The sequence below is a fragment of the Triturus cristatus genome, chromosome 4_1 (genome assembly GCF_964204655.1).
Source record: "Triturus cristatus chromosome 4_1, aTriCri1.1, whole genome shotgun sequence".
NCBI classification, from domain to species: Eukaryota; Metazoa; Chordata; class Amphibia; order Caudata; family Salamandridae; genus Triturus; species Triturus cristatus.
In genome coordinates, this window is record NC_140585.1 from 1151678861 (window position 1) to 1151697270 (window position 18410).

General features: G+C 45.3%; 1 protein-coding gene across 2 annotated transcripts in view; it reads right to left on the reverse strand.

The window, feature by feature from the left end:
• The window catches only part of ADGRL1 (adhesion G protein-coupled receptor L1), a 618953-nt gene that overhangs the window by 8332 nt on the left and 592211 nt on the right, over window positions 1-18410 (reverse strand). The window contains exons 19-22 of one of the 2 annotated variants that reach the window (XM_085654299.1): window positions 12264-12392; window positions 9339-9435; window positions 4588-4716; window positions 3809-3826 (exon numbers count right to left, since the gene is read on the reverse strand). In XM_085654299.1, coding sequence (XP_085510425.1) covers window positions 3809-3826; window positions 4588-4716; window positions 9339-9435; window positions 12264-12392 — 373 coding nt within the window. Of the gene's footprint in view, window positions 1-3777; window positions 3827-4587; window positions 4717-9338; window positions 9436-12263; window positions 12393-18410 lie in introns of both variants that reach the window. The other variant, XM_085654300.1, reaches the window with a different exon arrangement.

Consider the following 18410-nt stretch of genomic DNA (forward strand, 5'->3'; position numbering starts at 1 on the left):
GCTCAGCACCCTGCATAGTACCAGAATGAAAAAACTAGGAACATTTTTGTTGCAGTAGGGAGCAGTCATATTGAGGTTTAAAGAAGCCTACAGACTCTGGGTAAAACATTTTGGTAAACAAATAATAACTTCATTGCATTGTATCATAAAACGCCCATGTAATCCAACAACAATACTATGGAACCGATATCAGACATCGGGCGATGCAACTCCCCTTTAGTATTTGAGTAAGCCATTTGAAAGTTTTAAATTACCTTATAGTTCTCGCCTAAACCCTACACATTGCGCTGGATTGTTGATCATATATCAGTAGCGACACACATGAAAATACCACGCTATTGTGACCTGCGCCATTTTGCTGGCATAGGGTCATGCCTTTTCCTTGGTCCATGAGGAATCTATGAAAACACTCTGCCTCTACAGAGCTCCCCTCATTTATACCCTGGGGTCATATATTCCCTACAGAAATGCCTGTGTCTCCCTCCTATACTTTTGTTCAGAGTTATTGACACTCAATAACAATATTTCTGTTGGTGTTCTGTTGACTTGTGGGGTGTCCCTGTTCACTGCTTCTGTATGTGGTTGCATATCAGATTATTGAGCACGAAAATGTGCTACAAAAATAGTGCAGCCAGAAATCAACTCCTACAATATTGTGAACTAACTATTATTAACTCCAAATCTACATACCTTGCAGATGTCAAGGTAAACAGATTTGGATTTAATAATAGTACATCCATACTGACCGATTTATACTAACCTTGTGATATTGCGGTAGTTGATATTCTGGCTAAAATGTTTGTGGTGCAATATTTAAACCACAGTATTCTGGTAGAATAGCCTGTAGAGTCTAGTGTCTTTCTCTTCAGAGATGTTTTTCTCCTTCCAGCCTCTGGCGTTGGTCTCTGTCACATCAACAGCCTGGCCTCCAGACGCGGCCCGTGCAGCTAAGAGCATTGGGGCCGGGTTGGCGGGGGGAATTCGACAGACAACCACGTGGGAAAATTAAGGGGCAGATTTACAAGCCCCTTGCGACAGTTTCACGCCACCGTTGCGTCACTTCTGTGGCGCAGCGGCAGCGTAAACAATGCGCCACTATGCGACATATTTACAACGTGACGCATCTAGTGAAGTTGTAAAGCCCTGCGCTACATTATACCTGCGTCAGGTATAATGTATGCAGGGTGGGCGCTCCGTTGCAAGGAAGCCCCGTAAAAGTGAAGCAGTGAAATCTAAAAGATTTCACAGAGTCACTTTTACGTCCCAGCTGGGTCAAATCCATACGCCTGCTTGCAGGCGTAAGAAATGACGCAGCACATAAGGTATAGGGCACCCCTGAGCAGTGCTGGAGTTGCGTCGCGCATGTGACACAACTCCAGCACTGCGTCACCGTTACGGCGACAGATGCGTCACGCATCTGTCTATCCTTGCCCCATGGTGTGCCGCATTGTAAATGCGGAGCATCCATGGTGGCGCAAGGTTTTTTTTGAGTCACGCAAAATAACTGGCGCATCCCTGCTAATATGCAGGGATGCGCCAGTTATTGTAAATCTGGCCCTAAATAAATAATTAATTTTCCCTCGTCATCGTCTGTCGAAATACCCCCCCACCACCCAGCCCACCCCTCTTTCCTGCACGGTCTGTGGCTGCTGGTCTCACTTTCTGTCTTCTTAGGCTCCAGTAAAAGTCTCACTTATTTGCAAGTTACAAGGATCAAAATGTTTTTTTGAGATTGTCACTTAAAAGCACCAGGTTCCTTGAGTTAATCTACAACAGATGGATCGGTGTACCACTGTAGAAGAGATAATTCCGGGTCAGGGGGTGGTTGCAACTGACCTGCCTCAATCCTAAGGGTTATCAGATAGAAAATGGACGGATCAGTACCAGTTCCCTATTGATTTACTGAGAGTAGAGATACTGCCAACCCACATGCTGGCCCAAGACTACCTGACTCATGTCCTGCAATCCAAACAGTGAGCCCAAGATGTCTTCTCTTGAGAGCAGCAGCCCTGACACTTTGCTCCACAAGTACATCTGGTGGAACCTCTTGCACTTCCTTGGAGTGTTCTATTGGGCCCAAAGAATATCATCTTTCTCTTCATATTTTGGTTTTTGCATCTCTCTTCCACTGGGTTTCTCCATTCAAAATTAAGGACATTGTTTTCTAGATGCTGCATATTTTTTCGTTCTTAGAGAGGTTTACATACCTCCTCACTGTCACCACTTCCTTTTGGGTGACATCACTGAGGCCATAGGAAGAAAAGGACAAAGTCCTGACCCAGTGGCACCATTCTCTCCAGTCTCCTGCACTTTCTGCTTCCCATCACTTTGTCAGTTCTGGTTCATCACCCTCCTAGGTTGCTTGGCCACCTCTTAACCCGTTTATGTGCAACAATGCCACTTCAATTCAATTTGCCTAGCAACGCTTCTTCATGCTGCCTTCGATTCTGTCACCAGGTGATTTCAAGTTATTCCACCAGTCTGTCTTTCTTGCATTCTACCTTCATTAGCCCCTTACCAGCATCAACATCAATGGCCTGTATTTGCCCTGGTCCCATATTTCCATTTTACAAGGTATCACAACAATGTCTGCTTTTTACCTCCTAGCACCTCACATGCCTGCTTGAACAGCTGAACTAGGTCGCCGGTGGTGTTTCTAATACGCGCTATGCGCCCATATTATTTTATGGTTTACATTGTTGAGCCCCATCTTCTTAGATACATTTAATATCGACAATCCTTGTACAACTTTTTCCCTCCCATTAAAGCACTGACAGCTGCTCTCTCCCGTTTGTAATGTTTCAGTGTAACTTTGGATAAACGTCAAAATATTGCAATGTGGATACTTCAAAACCATACTTTTTAAATAACTTGGCCATTCCTAGCTTTCAAATACACGCTTCTACGCACCCCTTTTGTCTGTACAATTCAACTTTTGTATGTCCTAAACTGGCTAATGTATCCAAATCTTGCTTCATTTTGTTTTCATTTGTGCACTATTTTCATGTCGCTTGGTACGTAGCCCACCAGCATTCCTTGCCATCAACCGCCACTCTACTTTTGCCAAATGCAGAGTTTGGTCCTCCACTCTAATTTGTGTTGCACTATTTCCCTTCAGTATAAGGGTCTGAATCTTCTTACGATTCTCTTTAACTTTGTCTGTTTCCTCTAAACTACCGAGCCACTCCTCCCTGCGTGCACCAAATTTGTAAAGTTGGCTTTCTCAACATCCACTTGCATTGGCTTTGTATGGAATGACTAGAATTCTACACTACATGGTGACTGGGTCAAGTACCCCAATACTTGCAGGCTCCAGAAGTCAAATACTCGATTACTAGTACTACGTAGTTCCAGGCTTCATACTCCATTACTACCAGGCTGTATTGCCCATACCTTTGCTGTGAGGATCCATACCTCATTATTAGCAGTCTTATATCCAATCACAACCAAGATATGTACACATTTACTCAAATTGCTTATTTAAAGCATAGGGAAGGGATCCAAGAACTTTGACCTGTAATTTTGCCAGATTTTGTACAGCACTCCAACAATGGTCCGATAAGTGAAGGTGGAAATAGAGATGTATGGATCTCTGATATCTGGTAGTACTAGTAACTCAACGCACACAATGCGCCTTACACGGAGAAGATATGCCCGTCGTCACAGAGATTGCCAGTCTTGTACTGCTATTCCCAAGCTTTCTCTACCTCACTTCTCAGTAGCTACCCCTCTCCCCCCGACCCCAGCCTGTCCAACTAGCAAGGAAGGAAACATTACTGCGCAATGGAACTGGAAAGGAGGGACGTACTGGACTCTCGGAAGCTCCCTGTCGCAGGTCCGGTGGTAAGGAGAGGAAGGAGAAAGAGAGAAAGAGAGAGAAAAACAAAAACAGAGAAAAGAGAGACAAGAGGTTAGTATGAGGCTGGAGATGCACACGATTAGGTAACACATATGGGCTGGCAGAGGCCTGGCTGCTAGACACCCTGACATGCAAACTCTTTGGTGCCAGAACACTCAACAATAGAAGGCTCCAACTACCCTCCCCAACCTTCCCTCTCCTAGAACAATCAGAACCACCTTTCCTTTCTGGCTTTTTACTTCCTCTTCTGGACCATCTCCCACTACAGGTTATGCAGCAGTCATCCACACAATTCTTCCTGAATTACAGCGACAGAGCCCACACTTCATCCACCTTACCCTCAGCACAGGTGCATCTAGCAACACTTTAACCTCTTCTGTCCACGAGACCACTCCCCTGTGTTTGTTGCACATATGTGATGTTTGCTGCACCTGCTACCTCCATCTCCCGCTTTTAGCTGTTCTGTACAGTTATCAAAAGGCTCCTTCGTGGGACCCCATTTTAGAGATAGGGGCGCTTGCTTCAATTTACTAGTTCATTCTCTACATCGGTACATGTACTAAAAGACACACATTTTGCAGATGTTGCTTAACAACCAGTGATATTCCCTATCCCAAGCGAGTGTGGTAGAAGCAGTAGCATACGTAGGGGTGATGCATGAGACTGGTTGACCTACATGGTTGAGGAGGCTATTGGTGGTGGGCATAAGGCAAGGCCGGATTCTGTACCTGGAGAGTTGAAGACTGGAGGTGAAGACGGGTTGAATCCAACCGACTCGGCGATCAGAGTGTTGTAAGGGCTGGTCCCGCTACGAGTCTGCAACACTGGGTTGGTCAGGAGATGATTACCCATGGTTCCTAGAGAGGTGAAAATACAGCACAAGAGGATATCTCTGTTGCTCTTGTCTAGTGCTGAAAAATCACAAGTTGTCCTGCCAGGGTGGCAGATCGATGTGCAAAAAACTGAATTATTGTGTAGGTTAAAGTGGATCAAACACACTGGTCTCAAGACACTTGGGTAGACCATGAAAGTGTTCCGCACAAGGCCAGTCGAGCAAAGCCTTTCGTATCCAATTTTATTGGTTAGGATGAGAGGGCTTCTGGAGTGTTTCAGCTCCCTCTAGCTACACAGCGCAGGGAGCTCAAGGTTGCAGGTCATCACACTCCTCAATAATTGTACAAGCCTCCCAGCCAACCCACGTTGTCATTTACAACACGGCCTCAAGATGACATAGGGGTTAGTGTGAATTTAGAGAGGCGGGCACAGGCTCAATGCATGGTGGTACATATTTGTGCAGGTCACTGTGGGACAGGAGCTCACCATCAAGGGTGAATGTGAAATATGCTTGTCCCTAATCCGGCAGAGCACAAACTCAGCCACAAATGCAAAGGGCAGTATGAACAAGACCTACGCTGTCTGCAATATTTGTACACATGTAAAATCTAGATGAGCTTGGCCAGCCATGGGCCAGCCAGGCACCATATGTTCTGATGTATTAATTTCTCTTTTTTGTGTGTCCCCGGACTGCAACAATCTGCTCTACAGTGTAAGTGACTTTTGTGGCCTTTTGAAGGAATATTAAAAGCTTTTAGCTCAGTTATACATTTGATACTATGGGCTGTGTTGGGTTAAAAGCCTTCCCGGCGATTAGACTAAAGTCTTATATGCAGCGTATGGGCTCATTATAGCCTTATATCCAACTTCCGAGGGCTATACCAGTTGTTACAGGCCCTCAATCCGAGTTATTGGCTTGAGCCGGGGACAAGGGCCGAAAAGGAAGGACAAGGCCTTTAACAACCAGTAGAGCCCAAGGCTGAAGGGTTATAAGAACATTCCACCCACTGAGGGTAGAATGTTCGAAATTCAAAATGGAGAAACAGAAAGATAAACATTGGAATGTTAGAGCACGACTCTCACAGGCTTCTACCGGTCATTATTAGCTCTGAGCCACTTTAATGTCTTCAATGGAGCTCCCAACACTCCAATGCTCTAAGACTGGGTAGCGTTGTGGAGAGCCTTTGGCATGCACATAGCGCATAACAAATGGTGCATGAATTAATAACTGATTGCATTAGCCCCCAACACAGTGTTGCAAGTTGCATCGTCATGAGGTTAGATTGTTTGCTGTCAGGTGTGGAGGGCTGATGAGGGGTTGCGGTAAGTTACTTATGCCATTGTGCCCAGAGGTACTGGTATGACAGCTGCTGGTCATGCTAGTGAGCGGCCTTCTGAATGGGAACGAGTGCTGTGAGTTTCACGGCAAGGCTGTCAGAATGGAAAGATGCTGAGAAAAGTTTGCCAAGAGTCTGTAAGTGTTTCAAGGGGACTGGTGAATGTGAACGCCCCTTAGGTGCTCCATGAAGGGATTGCTGTGCAAGCAGTGTTTAGCGAGAGGTGTTTTGTACTCATTGGAAGCTGCATATGATAAGTGAACAGAGCGTGGTAATAGGTGCGTGGCGAGACACCGGTAGGGTGCTGGTGAGACATTGCTGAATGATAGGTACCGATTAGAAGGTGGCTGGTGAGAGGCTGCTAAAGGTAGGTGAAAGTTTGGAGATGTTTGCCCTAACAACACACAGAACTTCAGACCTGTAGCCGACCCCTCTTTTCTGAGCAAGATCATTGAGAAGGCCGCCCCATTTCCAATTCTAGCCCACATTATTGAATCTATCGAACACATTTTAATCTGAATTCTGCCCCCTAACAACACTGCGTCAGGTAGAGTTTAGTTACTGGATAACACACCGACCATTCTGAATGAAGGCAATCTTGCCCGCTGATCCCACTGGCTCTCATGGTGGTGTGTCACACCATCAGTCACAATGCTCTACGACATACACTAGCAGTAGAAAGGTTTGAAAATGGTCCAATAACTCCTCTCTTTTGAATCACCTTCACTCCACTCAAGTGTGGCATTCTGCAAGGCTCCAGTTTTTTGGGCCTTCTGTGCTACTTATATATGGAGCCCTTTAATACTATGTGATAGGACTAAAACACCTCTTTCAATCAGGCACAAAAATGTCACTGAGTTACATCTGAGAGTGTTGTATCCAACCAGCATTTCCCACTTCAAAACAGATCTAGGTAAATGAACTACCTGCAAGAGCACATTCTTCCTAAAACTCTACCCTGCTGAAACTGAGTTTTTAACTTCTTTATCGACACCCCCACCAGACGAAGAATGCCTTGAGACTTTATCTTTTCTGTGGATCGCTTCCATCCTGGTTTCCTATACCAGATCCCTTAGTTTTTCTAAATCTGTCGAAATCTTAATATGACCGAATTTCCCTAATGAGACAGCAGTGACCCTTTATTCCTCCAACAGACATGAGTACAAGTGTTAGCTCACCTTGATAGGAGTAGTGCAGGGCTTCCCAAATCCCCTATTCAACTCCTCATGGCCATCCTCCATGTTACGGCGCACTTGGTCATTCAATCGAAGACACCAGACCATTTCACTCCCATATTAAGAGACCTAACGTGCCTTCTACAGTAAGCTAGAATTACATTTAAAGTAACAATCATAACCCACAAAGCCCTCTACCCTGGCCTCCCATCTTATCTATAAGATAAACTTCACACCATAGCAGGACAAAAGTTCACAAGGAGCCAAACCACTTGCTATTGGGGATACCCCAAGTCAAGAAACCCAGACTGTAAACTAAGGGCCTTATTTAGATCTCAGCGGATGGAATACTATTACGGTCTCTACAGGATATAATGGGATCGTAATATGGCGGATGTTTGTGATGGACTATTCCACTCCGCCAAGATCTGAATCGGGCCTTAAGCCTTTCGGCTGCTTAGCACTCACGCGGCAGAACGTGATACCAGACCGTATCAGACTGAGCCTGGCCTTCCTGACATTCAGAAGCAAGTTGAAGACTCATATCTGCAAACTTTACTTTTCAAACTCACTATCCTCTCTCTCTGAACCTGGTTCCGTATATTACACCTGCTATTCAAATGTTACCTATTATCTCTCTCCCCCTTGCAGCTAGGTTTGAGCTAGTTAAGAGCATCCAATAAATAAGTAGATGTGCTGGGGAAACACTAACTATTAGATGTGAGTGGATGACCTGCTGTTAAGATGCTGTTAAGATGCTGTTAAGTATTACAGATACATTGGTAGGTGCCGACAAGATGTTGAATAATCGTAGATACACAATGCATGACGTTAGCGGCGAATTGTTAGGGTGCTGGTGAGGTGTTGATGAATGTTCGACATACAGGCAGGAGTTGGGTGAGATGTTTGTGAATGTTTGTGAATGTTACAGAAAGGCTGGGAGGCGCTGGTGAGATATTGCATAATTTTACAGACAGGGTGTTAGGATAAGGCAGAATGTTTCTGAAGGTAACTGGAACACTGGCAGGGTTCCAGTGTGAGGCCCAGAGCTAGTGGAATGCCATTGTCCATTGGTAGGCTGCCAGGGAAAGTTGGCAGAATATTGGAAGGCCCGTGGCCCGGCAAACAAGGAGATCATGTATCCTGCTGAGGGTTAGTAAGAGTTCAGCATAAAAAGTGGCAAAAGCCTAGTTGTTATTGAAAGTATTAATGTACAATAAGAAAATATGGGCAGAGATCGCGTAATCCAGGATAATCAATAGGTCCTTCCTACACCCTTGCGTGCTATCAGGATTATTGGAACATTAGGTAAACTGAAATTGTGCTACCTCCCTCTTAACAATGGGATTAAAGCAAATCTCAAACATAAAAGAGTCTTAAACCAATGTATTAACCACACCTTCATCTGACACCCTTATGGAAACAAAACACTGTTTTGGGATCCAGTGTTGTATGACTATACCCTTTTCAGGGCTTTCCCTCTTTCTTTGTCTCAGACCTTGGACCCATATCCCAAGTGCTTCTTATCCCATTGCAGTCCTTCTCGGCTCGAGCTGCTGCTTCAATCGCGCGTAGGGGGCTGCCTCTGATATCACTGGCAGCATGCTAAGTGCTTGGAATATTTGGTCATTGTCTTCTGTCAAATGCATGTCTAATAACACATTTAACCAAGGTCATCTATGGCTGGCAGTGTATAAACTATAGAGATGCTACCTGATCTAAGCAGCTTTGTTTTGGCCCTTTCTGGTACTTATTTTGACAGTGGAGGAAAGGGCTCTTGGGGTGTTCCCCTGTCTGCAGAGTTTGTGGAAAACCCATTAGGCGCTCAATCTATTGAGTGTGCTGAATGATCCTGGTGGATGTACTTGGGTTCTTCGGCATGCTGCGGTTATGCACAGATGTGAAATATATGGTGAACTTTTGACTACCATAATTTGACCATATATTCTTGACCACACATGTGATGCTGGTGTGCTCCTTCTCTCTGCCTTGGCGTGGCAGAGTGTAATCTGTGCATTTTGAGATTTGGGTGAAGTCCCTTGATGACATTATTCTGGCTTTTGGAGCTCTGTGAATGGGGTCTGTGGGCAGGAGTCCAGCAGTGGGTAGGAGAAAAGAGACCACGCTACTCACCACGGTTCAACGTTGGCGTGCTCGTGATATCGCCGGCCATGAAAGAGGACTCGGTCTGTTTCCGAACTGTGTCATTCCACATTCGCCTGATTCGACTCTGTGGGCAGAAAAAAACTGTTATGAGCAAGGACTGGGAACCAAAAGCAGCCCTGACAATTTTGTAGGACCAGCCCCGGGGGAAGGGGGAGAGAGGGTGGGGCAGTGGGAGGGTGGGGAGGGGGAGGTGCAAGTTTGAATCACTGCTGCTTTTGGTACTGGTATACCATATTGCATCACTGCTCCAAAACCACCCCCCATAACAAAAAAATGTTCCCCACTTCTGAAATACCGCCCCCACCCCTCCAGCCTCCCTGGAAAATGCCTGATGCCTGCTACGGCCAGTCCGGCCATGGTTATGAGACGAGCCGGAGTCGTTTGTGCCAAGCAGGATCCTATATGTACATGAAACTGTTCCTGAAGGACACCTCAGAATCCTGACCAGGCGTCTCTTCTAGCAAGTGTGGTCACATCTTCAGACATTCAGTCAGCACCCATGGCCCCGGCTTTATCTTCCTGTATAATATTCGCTTTTCTCGCTAATGGTGTGCCTAAGTACATCTCTAATCAGGAGTAAAACCTCTCTGGTCAGGTGTTACATTTCACTAGATCAAATGAACAGCAGCAAAGCTCTCCAGGTTAGACAAGACTCAGCAATACTGACTGCAACAATGCCACATTCTGGACCTCTGCTACAGAGATCTATGCCCGGCATCGGTTACACCAGAAACAGAGTGTAAAAATATAGTATTCAAAAATACCTACTGCAAAATGTACACTGCTAAAATTTCGACCTTGCATACGTATCTCTTTACAAAACGTCGACTTGTAGTTTTTTCCTAAATCCAGCCAGATTGACAACCCACACATATTAAGATTGGGCTAATATACTTTTTTAGCTCCAGTCCCAGCATATTGGGGGAAAAGTGCAACATGGTGGCATTTGGTTCAGGTCGAAATTTTTGTAGAGATCTATTTGTTTAATGTTGAAATTTCAGTGATTTGTGTCATGAATTCGATGCTTTGGCAAAAGAGTGTTTGCAGTCGCAAAAGCATTTATGAGTATGGGAAGCAGTACAACGGGAGTACCCTTTTACGTACTCCTACATGTCTTAGTCAATCGGCCTGAAACGTCCAACTCCCTCAAAATGGACACGTTCCCTTTCAATTGTACTTTTTTACATACTCTAAAAGGCCTATATTAATAGGGCCCTATGTTTTCAAACGCTACTCTGGCGGCCACTTACGTCCTCCCCAACAGCAGGACGGTGCTTGCTCCACCTCTACATAAAGATCTGGTATTCAGCGCCTAGATACCCTTCGAAGTGAACGTGCGCTTTACAAATACATATGTTATGTTCATTCTTGCAGTCTGCTAACTGGTTCAGGAGTTTGTAGGTATGGTGGGGCAGAAGAAAACTTCAGCCTAAAAAGGGCATTGGTGTCCCTCTTTTATTGCTGCAAGCTATAACCTGCTCTGTAGGATCCTCTTAAGACCTAATACATTCTTGTATTTTAGCAAGGCTTCTGCAATAGTGTCTTCATATGCTAGAACAGCGACAAAAGCCACGGCCTGCGTCCAGCGGCATAGCGTGAGTTGCCAGCACCTGGACCAAGGCAAGTATTGCGTACCCTAACTCGTGGACTGTTAGCACTACCTGGCGCAAAATTTTAAAAGAAAAAAAATGAATAGTCAAATTTCTTTTTTTTCTTTTACAATTTTGCACCCCCTAAGAATTTTGCACTAGGGAGCAACTGCCCCTGTGCCCACCTCCCACGCTGCCCCACTGCCTGCATCACACTAACTGGGCAATATTCCATACTGATAACTGCAAAGAGGGCACCAATGCCATGTAATGGATGCCCGACAATATGGAAACCTTCATCGTGGCTCCGGAACGCTGCATGAAATGGGGCCAGTCTGAGCTGAAGATCTAGCTACGCAACAGAACCAAGGCCACTCCCAGACCGTGCATGATACCGCCCCAGCCCCACTGACCATTCAGCCTCTAGTCCCTGTGCCACATAGTTCTTGCCACAGACCACAGAGGACACAACTTAACTGAGTAGCTCGAGCTCAGCATTTTCTGAGCAACAGCATCCCTGAAATCACAGAAACCAAGCTATCCTGTGTGTGGTGTCAACTTCTTCCACCCATCAGATGACAGCGATGGTTGTCGGATGCACTCCATTCTAACAAGAGAGTAAGATATATTTTCACAGCACACCTCACCGGGAACGGCTTTGTGTGGGGAAACATTATACTAACGCAAGTCTGCATGCACCTATCTATAGTGCTATACCATGGGCCAATGGCCCTGAGTGTTTTTTCCTACCTGCCCATCCCTTACTTTTCTGGCATACGTCAACAACTATGCTATGAGAATCCCTTGTGTACGCATGAAAAACTTCAGCCCAAGAAGCCTTCAAAAACACTGCAATGGCCAGATATCTCTGGCTTACACTGCATCTGCAACCAAAGCACTGCAATGACCAGAAATCTCTGGCTTACACTGTATCTGCAACCAAAACACTGGAATGACCAGAAATCTCTGGCTTACACTGCATCTGCAACCAAAACACTGCAATGACCAGAAATCTCTGGCTTACACTGCATGTGCAACCAATACACTACAATGGCCAGAAATCTCTGGCTTACACTGCATCTGCAACCAATACACTACAATGACCAGAAATCTCTGTCTTACACTGCATCTGCAACCAATACACTACAATGACTAGAAATCTTATGCTGCATCGTCCACCTTGGATAAGCAACGAAGGAGTGTCCAAGGACCTGAGTGGCAGGCTGCATTACTTGTAGATGACACCCTGTCCCTCCTTCTCTTAATGCCATGGCCTGCCAGGCCCAGGCTAGGGATGACTTACCTGCGTCCCGGTGTAGTAGCGGTTGTTGCTTCTCATGGCCGACGTCTTGAGGGAACCGTGGGCGCCTCCAGGGGGGCTGCGCACGCAGCAGTACGAGTGACGCAGGCACTTGCTGTACTCCTTGTGTACCTGGAAATAAAGCGTAGATCTTTACTGGGGGAAGTGGCACAGGAAGAAGAAAGGGGACAGCATAATTGCGGGATAATTGTGTAGGTAATAATACTAGAGGAAAACCAACCGCTCCCTCTCTATACTAAGGAATCAAGTTGAAATCAGAGGATATTGTGGGCACTGACAGTAATGGCATTTGTCGGTTGGTTCGGTTGTCCCCAAAGAGATGTGGTCTCATATTTTCTTAAAAAAGAGTGATGTGCTGAGCTTTAAATGGAAACACAGAAATGCAGGGAATCACTATTCAAAGTACCTGTTTGTTCCAGAAAAGTGTTTGTACTATCCCATGAAATGCATTGGAGCAGTCCTGAGAAATACAGGTACTCTCCCAGGACCTGCCAATTGAGAGCACTGGTGAGGGGTCAAGCCTCTTATGTGAGAGGGCAGGTGCACTGCACAATGCTGGGGTCCCGTGAGTTGCACTAAGATCCAGAGTACTTAATTTGTAACATAAATTGAGCAGCTATGTTATGTTAAGGAATTTGTAGAGCGCCTGGTTGCTCCAGTCGGAGTGTCCCGTCGCTAGATTCCAACGCAAAAGGCCTCAATATCCTGCCCTATGTTATGACTTAAGTTTGTCTGCTACTCAAAGTTAATCTTTGGAACACGCTACTGCCATTGCTGGGTGCCGGGGTTACCACATACCAAGGCTGCCTAATTTGATATCACCTCATGCTTCTCTTGCACCACCCGACCGCAGTCTCTTTATCTCACTCTTGCAGATTCTTTTTCATCCCTGCCTTCTTGCCTAGTCACTGGTTTCCTTTTTGTTCTGTCCTCTTCTTTGCTCTCTTTTGACCTTTCTACCTCTTGCTCTGGTTGAAAGTGAGATGATGAAAAACAGATCCTGGCCTGGACCCCCAAATATGAGTGCCGGCAACCTCCACCTGCAAGCATCGGCGCAAATTAAGCACAGCAGACACTGCGTCGACTACCACTTCCACTCAAATTTCAACTTGCCCCGTTGAACATGCACACAACCGCAGGTAAGCCTTACATTTCCACTGTTTACTTGTTACAAGGAACAGAGTCTGAGATAGCTCATCAGAACAGCGCCCAGACTCCCCTTCCTCTCTGCAGTCAGACCATGGAGGCCTGGCGGCTGCTTAGATTCCAAGCACAGCGAGGCAGCCAAGTGATCCGTCACTTTGCCTCCAGCACTTTCCTCTGCTTGCAAGGCTAAGTGCAGGGAACGCGTTGCTTGTCAAGTTCTCGGATGTGCTGCCAAAGGGTGAGGTGCCTGCCAAGAACTCCTAATTACTCGCAGGTGCTGCTTAAACAGCTGAGACCACCTTTGTCTTCTGTGCTTTGGTTTGTGCGAAGGAGGGGGAGGGAGCTGAACCGAGCATCCTTGCAAGAGAGCACCCAAGTCAACGGCGCCTGTCAGAGTGGCACGACTTCCAACCTGCAGCAGGTAGATGAGAGGCCAGCAGCCGAGACTGCTTTTTCCCATGCACAACGTTGTACAGCATCAAATGAACATGCCATGCATGACTGAAACCAAGAAGTGGAAGAAACGGAACTGATAATCACAGCCATCAGCAAACCACTGGAGCTGCAAGAGACACAACTAGCCATCAAAATCACAATCAGCTAAGCAATGGAACAGCAAGTGCCAGAACTAGCAATCGAACCCACCATCAGCTAAGCACAGGAGCTGCAAGAGACAGAACTAGCAATCAAGCCTGCCATCAGATAAGCACAAGAGCTGCAAGCAACAGAACTAGCAATCAAGCCTGCGATCAGCTAAGCACAGGAGCTGCAAGAGACAGAACTAACAATCAAACCCGCCATCAACTAAGCACAGGAGCTGCAAGAGACAGAATTAGCAATCAAGCCTGCCATCAGCTAAGCACAGGACCTGCAAGAGACAGATCTAACAATCAAGCCCGCCATCAGCTAAGCACAGGAGCTGCAAGCAACAGAACTAGCAATCAAGCCCGCCATCAGCTATGCACAGGAGCTGCAAGAAACAGAACTAGCAATCAAACCCGCCATCAGCTAAGCACAGGAGCTGCAAGAGACAGACCTAGCAATCAACCCCACCATCAGCTAAGCACAGGAGCTGCAAGAAACAGAACTAGCAATCAAACCCGCCATCAGCTAAGCACAGAAGCTGCAAGAGATGGACTAGTAATTGCAGCGTCTTCGACTGCCCGGGTACATGAATATGATCACACCACTCACAGAGCTAGGTATTACACGTCTTTATTCCTCAGTGTGTTACTGTTAACTGAACAGTCTACTTCATGAATTCTGTCAGCCACACCCAAACACTTATGTCACTGTTCTACGGAATCCATCAGGGAGCAAAAGAGTCCCTTAATCTCTAACTCATAAGACACTACACCTCACACTTTGGTAAATAAAAAGTACAAACAATACATATATACATCAAAACTCTTCAATAATTTTGCTGCTCAAATCAGTTGCCAAGATCTTGTCATGTGAGGTTTCAGAGATACAGGAGAAGTGTCCATGACTGGCAGTGGTGACAGAGACACTGGTACAGTCGTTGGACTCTCCGGATTCTCGGGTGTTAAGACTCACTTCTGACGTCGGGAGCTGGTGAATGTCGAGGCAGTTCCTTGAAATGCGAAGAATCCTGCGTAATGGACTTTCCAGGAGGGTGAGCAGTCACCATGTGTCTTTTAGTGGTCATAACCCTCAGCGGGTCAGAATCAATAGGAGTATCAGACTTGCGTTTCGGTTTCGGCCTAACAATGACTTGGTCTCCTCTTTTGAACACAGTGCTCTGAGCACAGCGGAGTTTATCCGCATGGGTCTTCATTTTGCGTTTGTGAGATGAAGCAGTAGTTTATCAATGTCAATAGATCTCTCAGTGGTCCATTGTGGCAATTTGGTTGCCATGGCTCTCCCAAACATTAAGGTGGCAGGGGGAGTTGACCTGTATGCACGAAGCTTTGACTGAAGAACTGATTTGAGGTCAAGGTTTTGTAGCAGGCTGAACTGTCTTTTTGAGGGTGCTCTCTCGACAACACAATTCGCCTGTGGCCAGAGAAGTGTGCTTTTCTGATGCTTGACATTTAGATGAGTGAGAAAATCTTTAAATTCCCAACTATTGAAAGGTGGGTCATTGTGAGATTTCAAAATCGAAGGAGCACCCATGTTGCGAAAATATTTTTTAATCTCTCAATAACTCTGTCATGAGTAGTTGATGACAGATCTTCCACCAGGGGAAATGGGAATATTCATCAACAATTACTAGCAGATGATGTCCATTGTCAAGGGGTCCAAAGAAATCAATTGCAATCTTCCCCCATGCATGCTATGGTTGGTCAGACATATTTAAAGGATATGGGGCTGTTTTGGATGACAAGCAGTTGCACAAATGGCATGCCCTTAACTCCTTTTCAACTCTTTCATCAAGACGAGGGAACCACACTTCAGTAGAGCTTGTATAGTAGGTTCAACTTCACGATGTCCCTCATAGGCAAGTTGAATCACTAGTTGTCTCAGACTCTCAGGTATGATAATTCTTGACCTTCGTAAAATGATGCCTTCTGGAGTCATTGAAAGTATTTTCTGCACATTTTTGATTTTCTGGTGTTGAAGGTCATCATGAAGAGGTCGAGTGTGTTTTCATCACGATTTATTTGTAATAATATCTTTGATTATTAGTTCATCTCTGTCAGTGCTCGTGGCAGCAATGATTTGTTCCACCAGTATGGCAGCAGGGGAACTGGATTCCATGATGAAGTTAACAAACATCAGCCACTTAAGAAGTGGTGCCATGACACTGTATTGGTACACCTGAGAAGCAGTCATCAGGGTTTTGATCTTTACCTGGATGATGCACAATCATATAATCATACTCCTGCAATCGCAACCCCCATCTCTCAATGTGAGTGGGCAACTTGGCTTTAGGATTGCCAAAAATCGCTAGCAATGCTTGGTGGTAGGTGACAACTCTGAAATGCTTTCCATACAGGAACACATGAAAATGCTCCCAAGCCCATTCCACAGCGTGGCTTTCTTTTTCAGGTTGTGAATGGGCACGTTCCGTTGATGACAAACCCTGGCTAACATATGGCACAATGTGTTTTGGAGCATTGTCCAGTGTGCTGGGGAAGGAGGGCACCCAACCCCACTGGGCTTGCATCACCAACAACCTCTATTTGCAATTTCGGATCAAAGTATGCCATTTCAGTGGCGTTCTCAATTGCATGCTTGATTTTCTTGAAACTTTGTTCACATTCACGTGACCATCGAAATCTAACATTTTGTTTTGTTAAGTCTCTCAATGGGGCACTTACAGTGGCAAAGTCACATATCTACCTTAAACAGTAGCTGCCCATACCATGGAAGGATCACAGTATAATTAGATCTTGTGGAGGAGAAGTGGATGAAAAGACATGCACTTTATTTGGATCTGGAGTCATTCGACCATCAGAAAAGATATGACCAAAGAACTTGAGTTTGGTTTTATGAAACTCACATTTTGCTGCATTCAAGTTGAGATCAGCATCGGCAAGTATACAACACACTTGTATAAGAGCTTTATCATGTTCCTTTTTATGTCGCCCCAAAAACTAGTATGTCATCACTGTAATTGAGAGACTTTGTGACTGGCTGTATATTGCCATGAATGATATCCTGAAAGAGTTCTGCAGCTGATGACACTCTCAAACTTATTTTTTTAAAAAATCTAAATAAACCAACATGAGTCGAAAAGGTAGTAATGTACCTGCGATTTTCTTCCAGTTTGAGTTGGTGGTACTCTTTATTCAAATCAAGGCGGGAAAATACTTTATGTCCAATCAGCTGTGCAATCCTGTCAGCAATGTGCGGACCTGGGCGTCGTTCTCTTTCATTAGCCTTCCTTGCTAGGTGCATATCAACGCAGATGTGCATGGCTCCTCCACTATCCTTCTTCAGCACTACCACTATGGGTGGTACCCATGGTGTCAGATTAGTGGATTGCTCAATGATGTTGTGCTTTAATAGTGTCTCAAATTCTTTCTCAACAGTCTCTTGTAAATGAAATGCAATTTGACGATGCTGTTGAGCATCAGGACGGACATTCTCATTTATGTGAAGCTGCACTTTCATGGTCTTAAGTCCTCCTAGTCTATGAATCAAGGATGGAGACTGATTCACTATCTCATGATAAGCATTAACACTGTAGTGTACAGAAATCAGACCCATGTCATCAGCAGTATTGAAACTAAGTAAACATCCACTCGATGAAGAACCCTGAAGGTCAGGAATTGGTGCTTTTACTTTCGTCTTTTATGCTTCAGACTTGCTATGAATGAACCTTGACTTTGCAGTGGTGTCAAAGCAGCCCACGTATACACTTTGGTTTTCGATAGGGTGAAACGGGGCTCATTATACTTCGCCGTTGGCATAATGTTTATGGACGTGCCACTGTCTATGATAAAGGGTATTGAGCACCCGTACACTTTCAGTGTGAATTTGGGACAGTGTCCAAATGAGTTTCACATTTTCACTTGTTGATCTAGCTTTGACCAGCATTCTACCTTGCAAGAAGCTAATCCTACATGCGCACTTCCTCACTGTCGCTTGACAATGACAGTGATGGACTTTTGGACGAGAATTTGATGACAAACAACATCGTTCAGTTTCTTCTTGCCTCAACTGATGTTAATGTTTGACCTTGTGAGCATGGGCCGAACATCCCAGGGCATCCATTTTGTTTTCTCGACGTGACACACTAGATCTTTCCTCCATTTTGTTTTTTAGACATGACACACTTGATTTTTCCCACGCTTTGCAAACCATTGCTAAATTATTCTCTTTCCCGCAGTCTTTGCCTATCTGTCCAATGGTGGGACATTTACCTTCATGTGGAAAGGAATATTCACATCGGAAATACAACTTCTTTTTTTGGAGACATTACTTTATGGCATTCTACCTTGTGTTTTGACTTACTTTTCACACACAGTGCTGATTCATTTTGGGCCGTCCGGCCTCCATGTTAGCTGCTTGTGT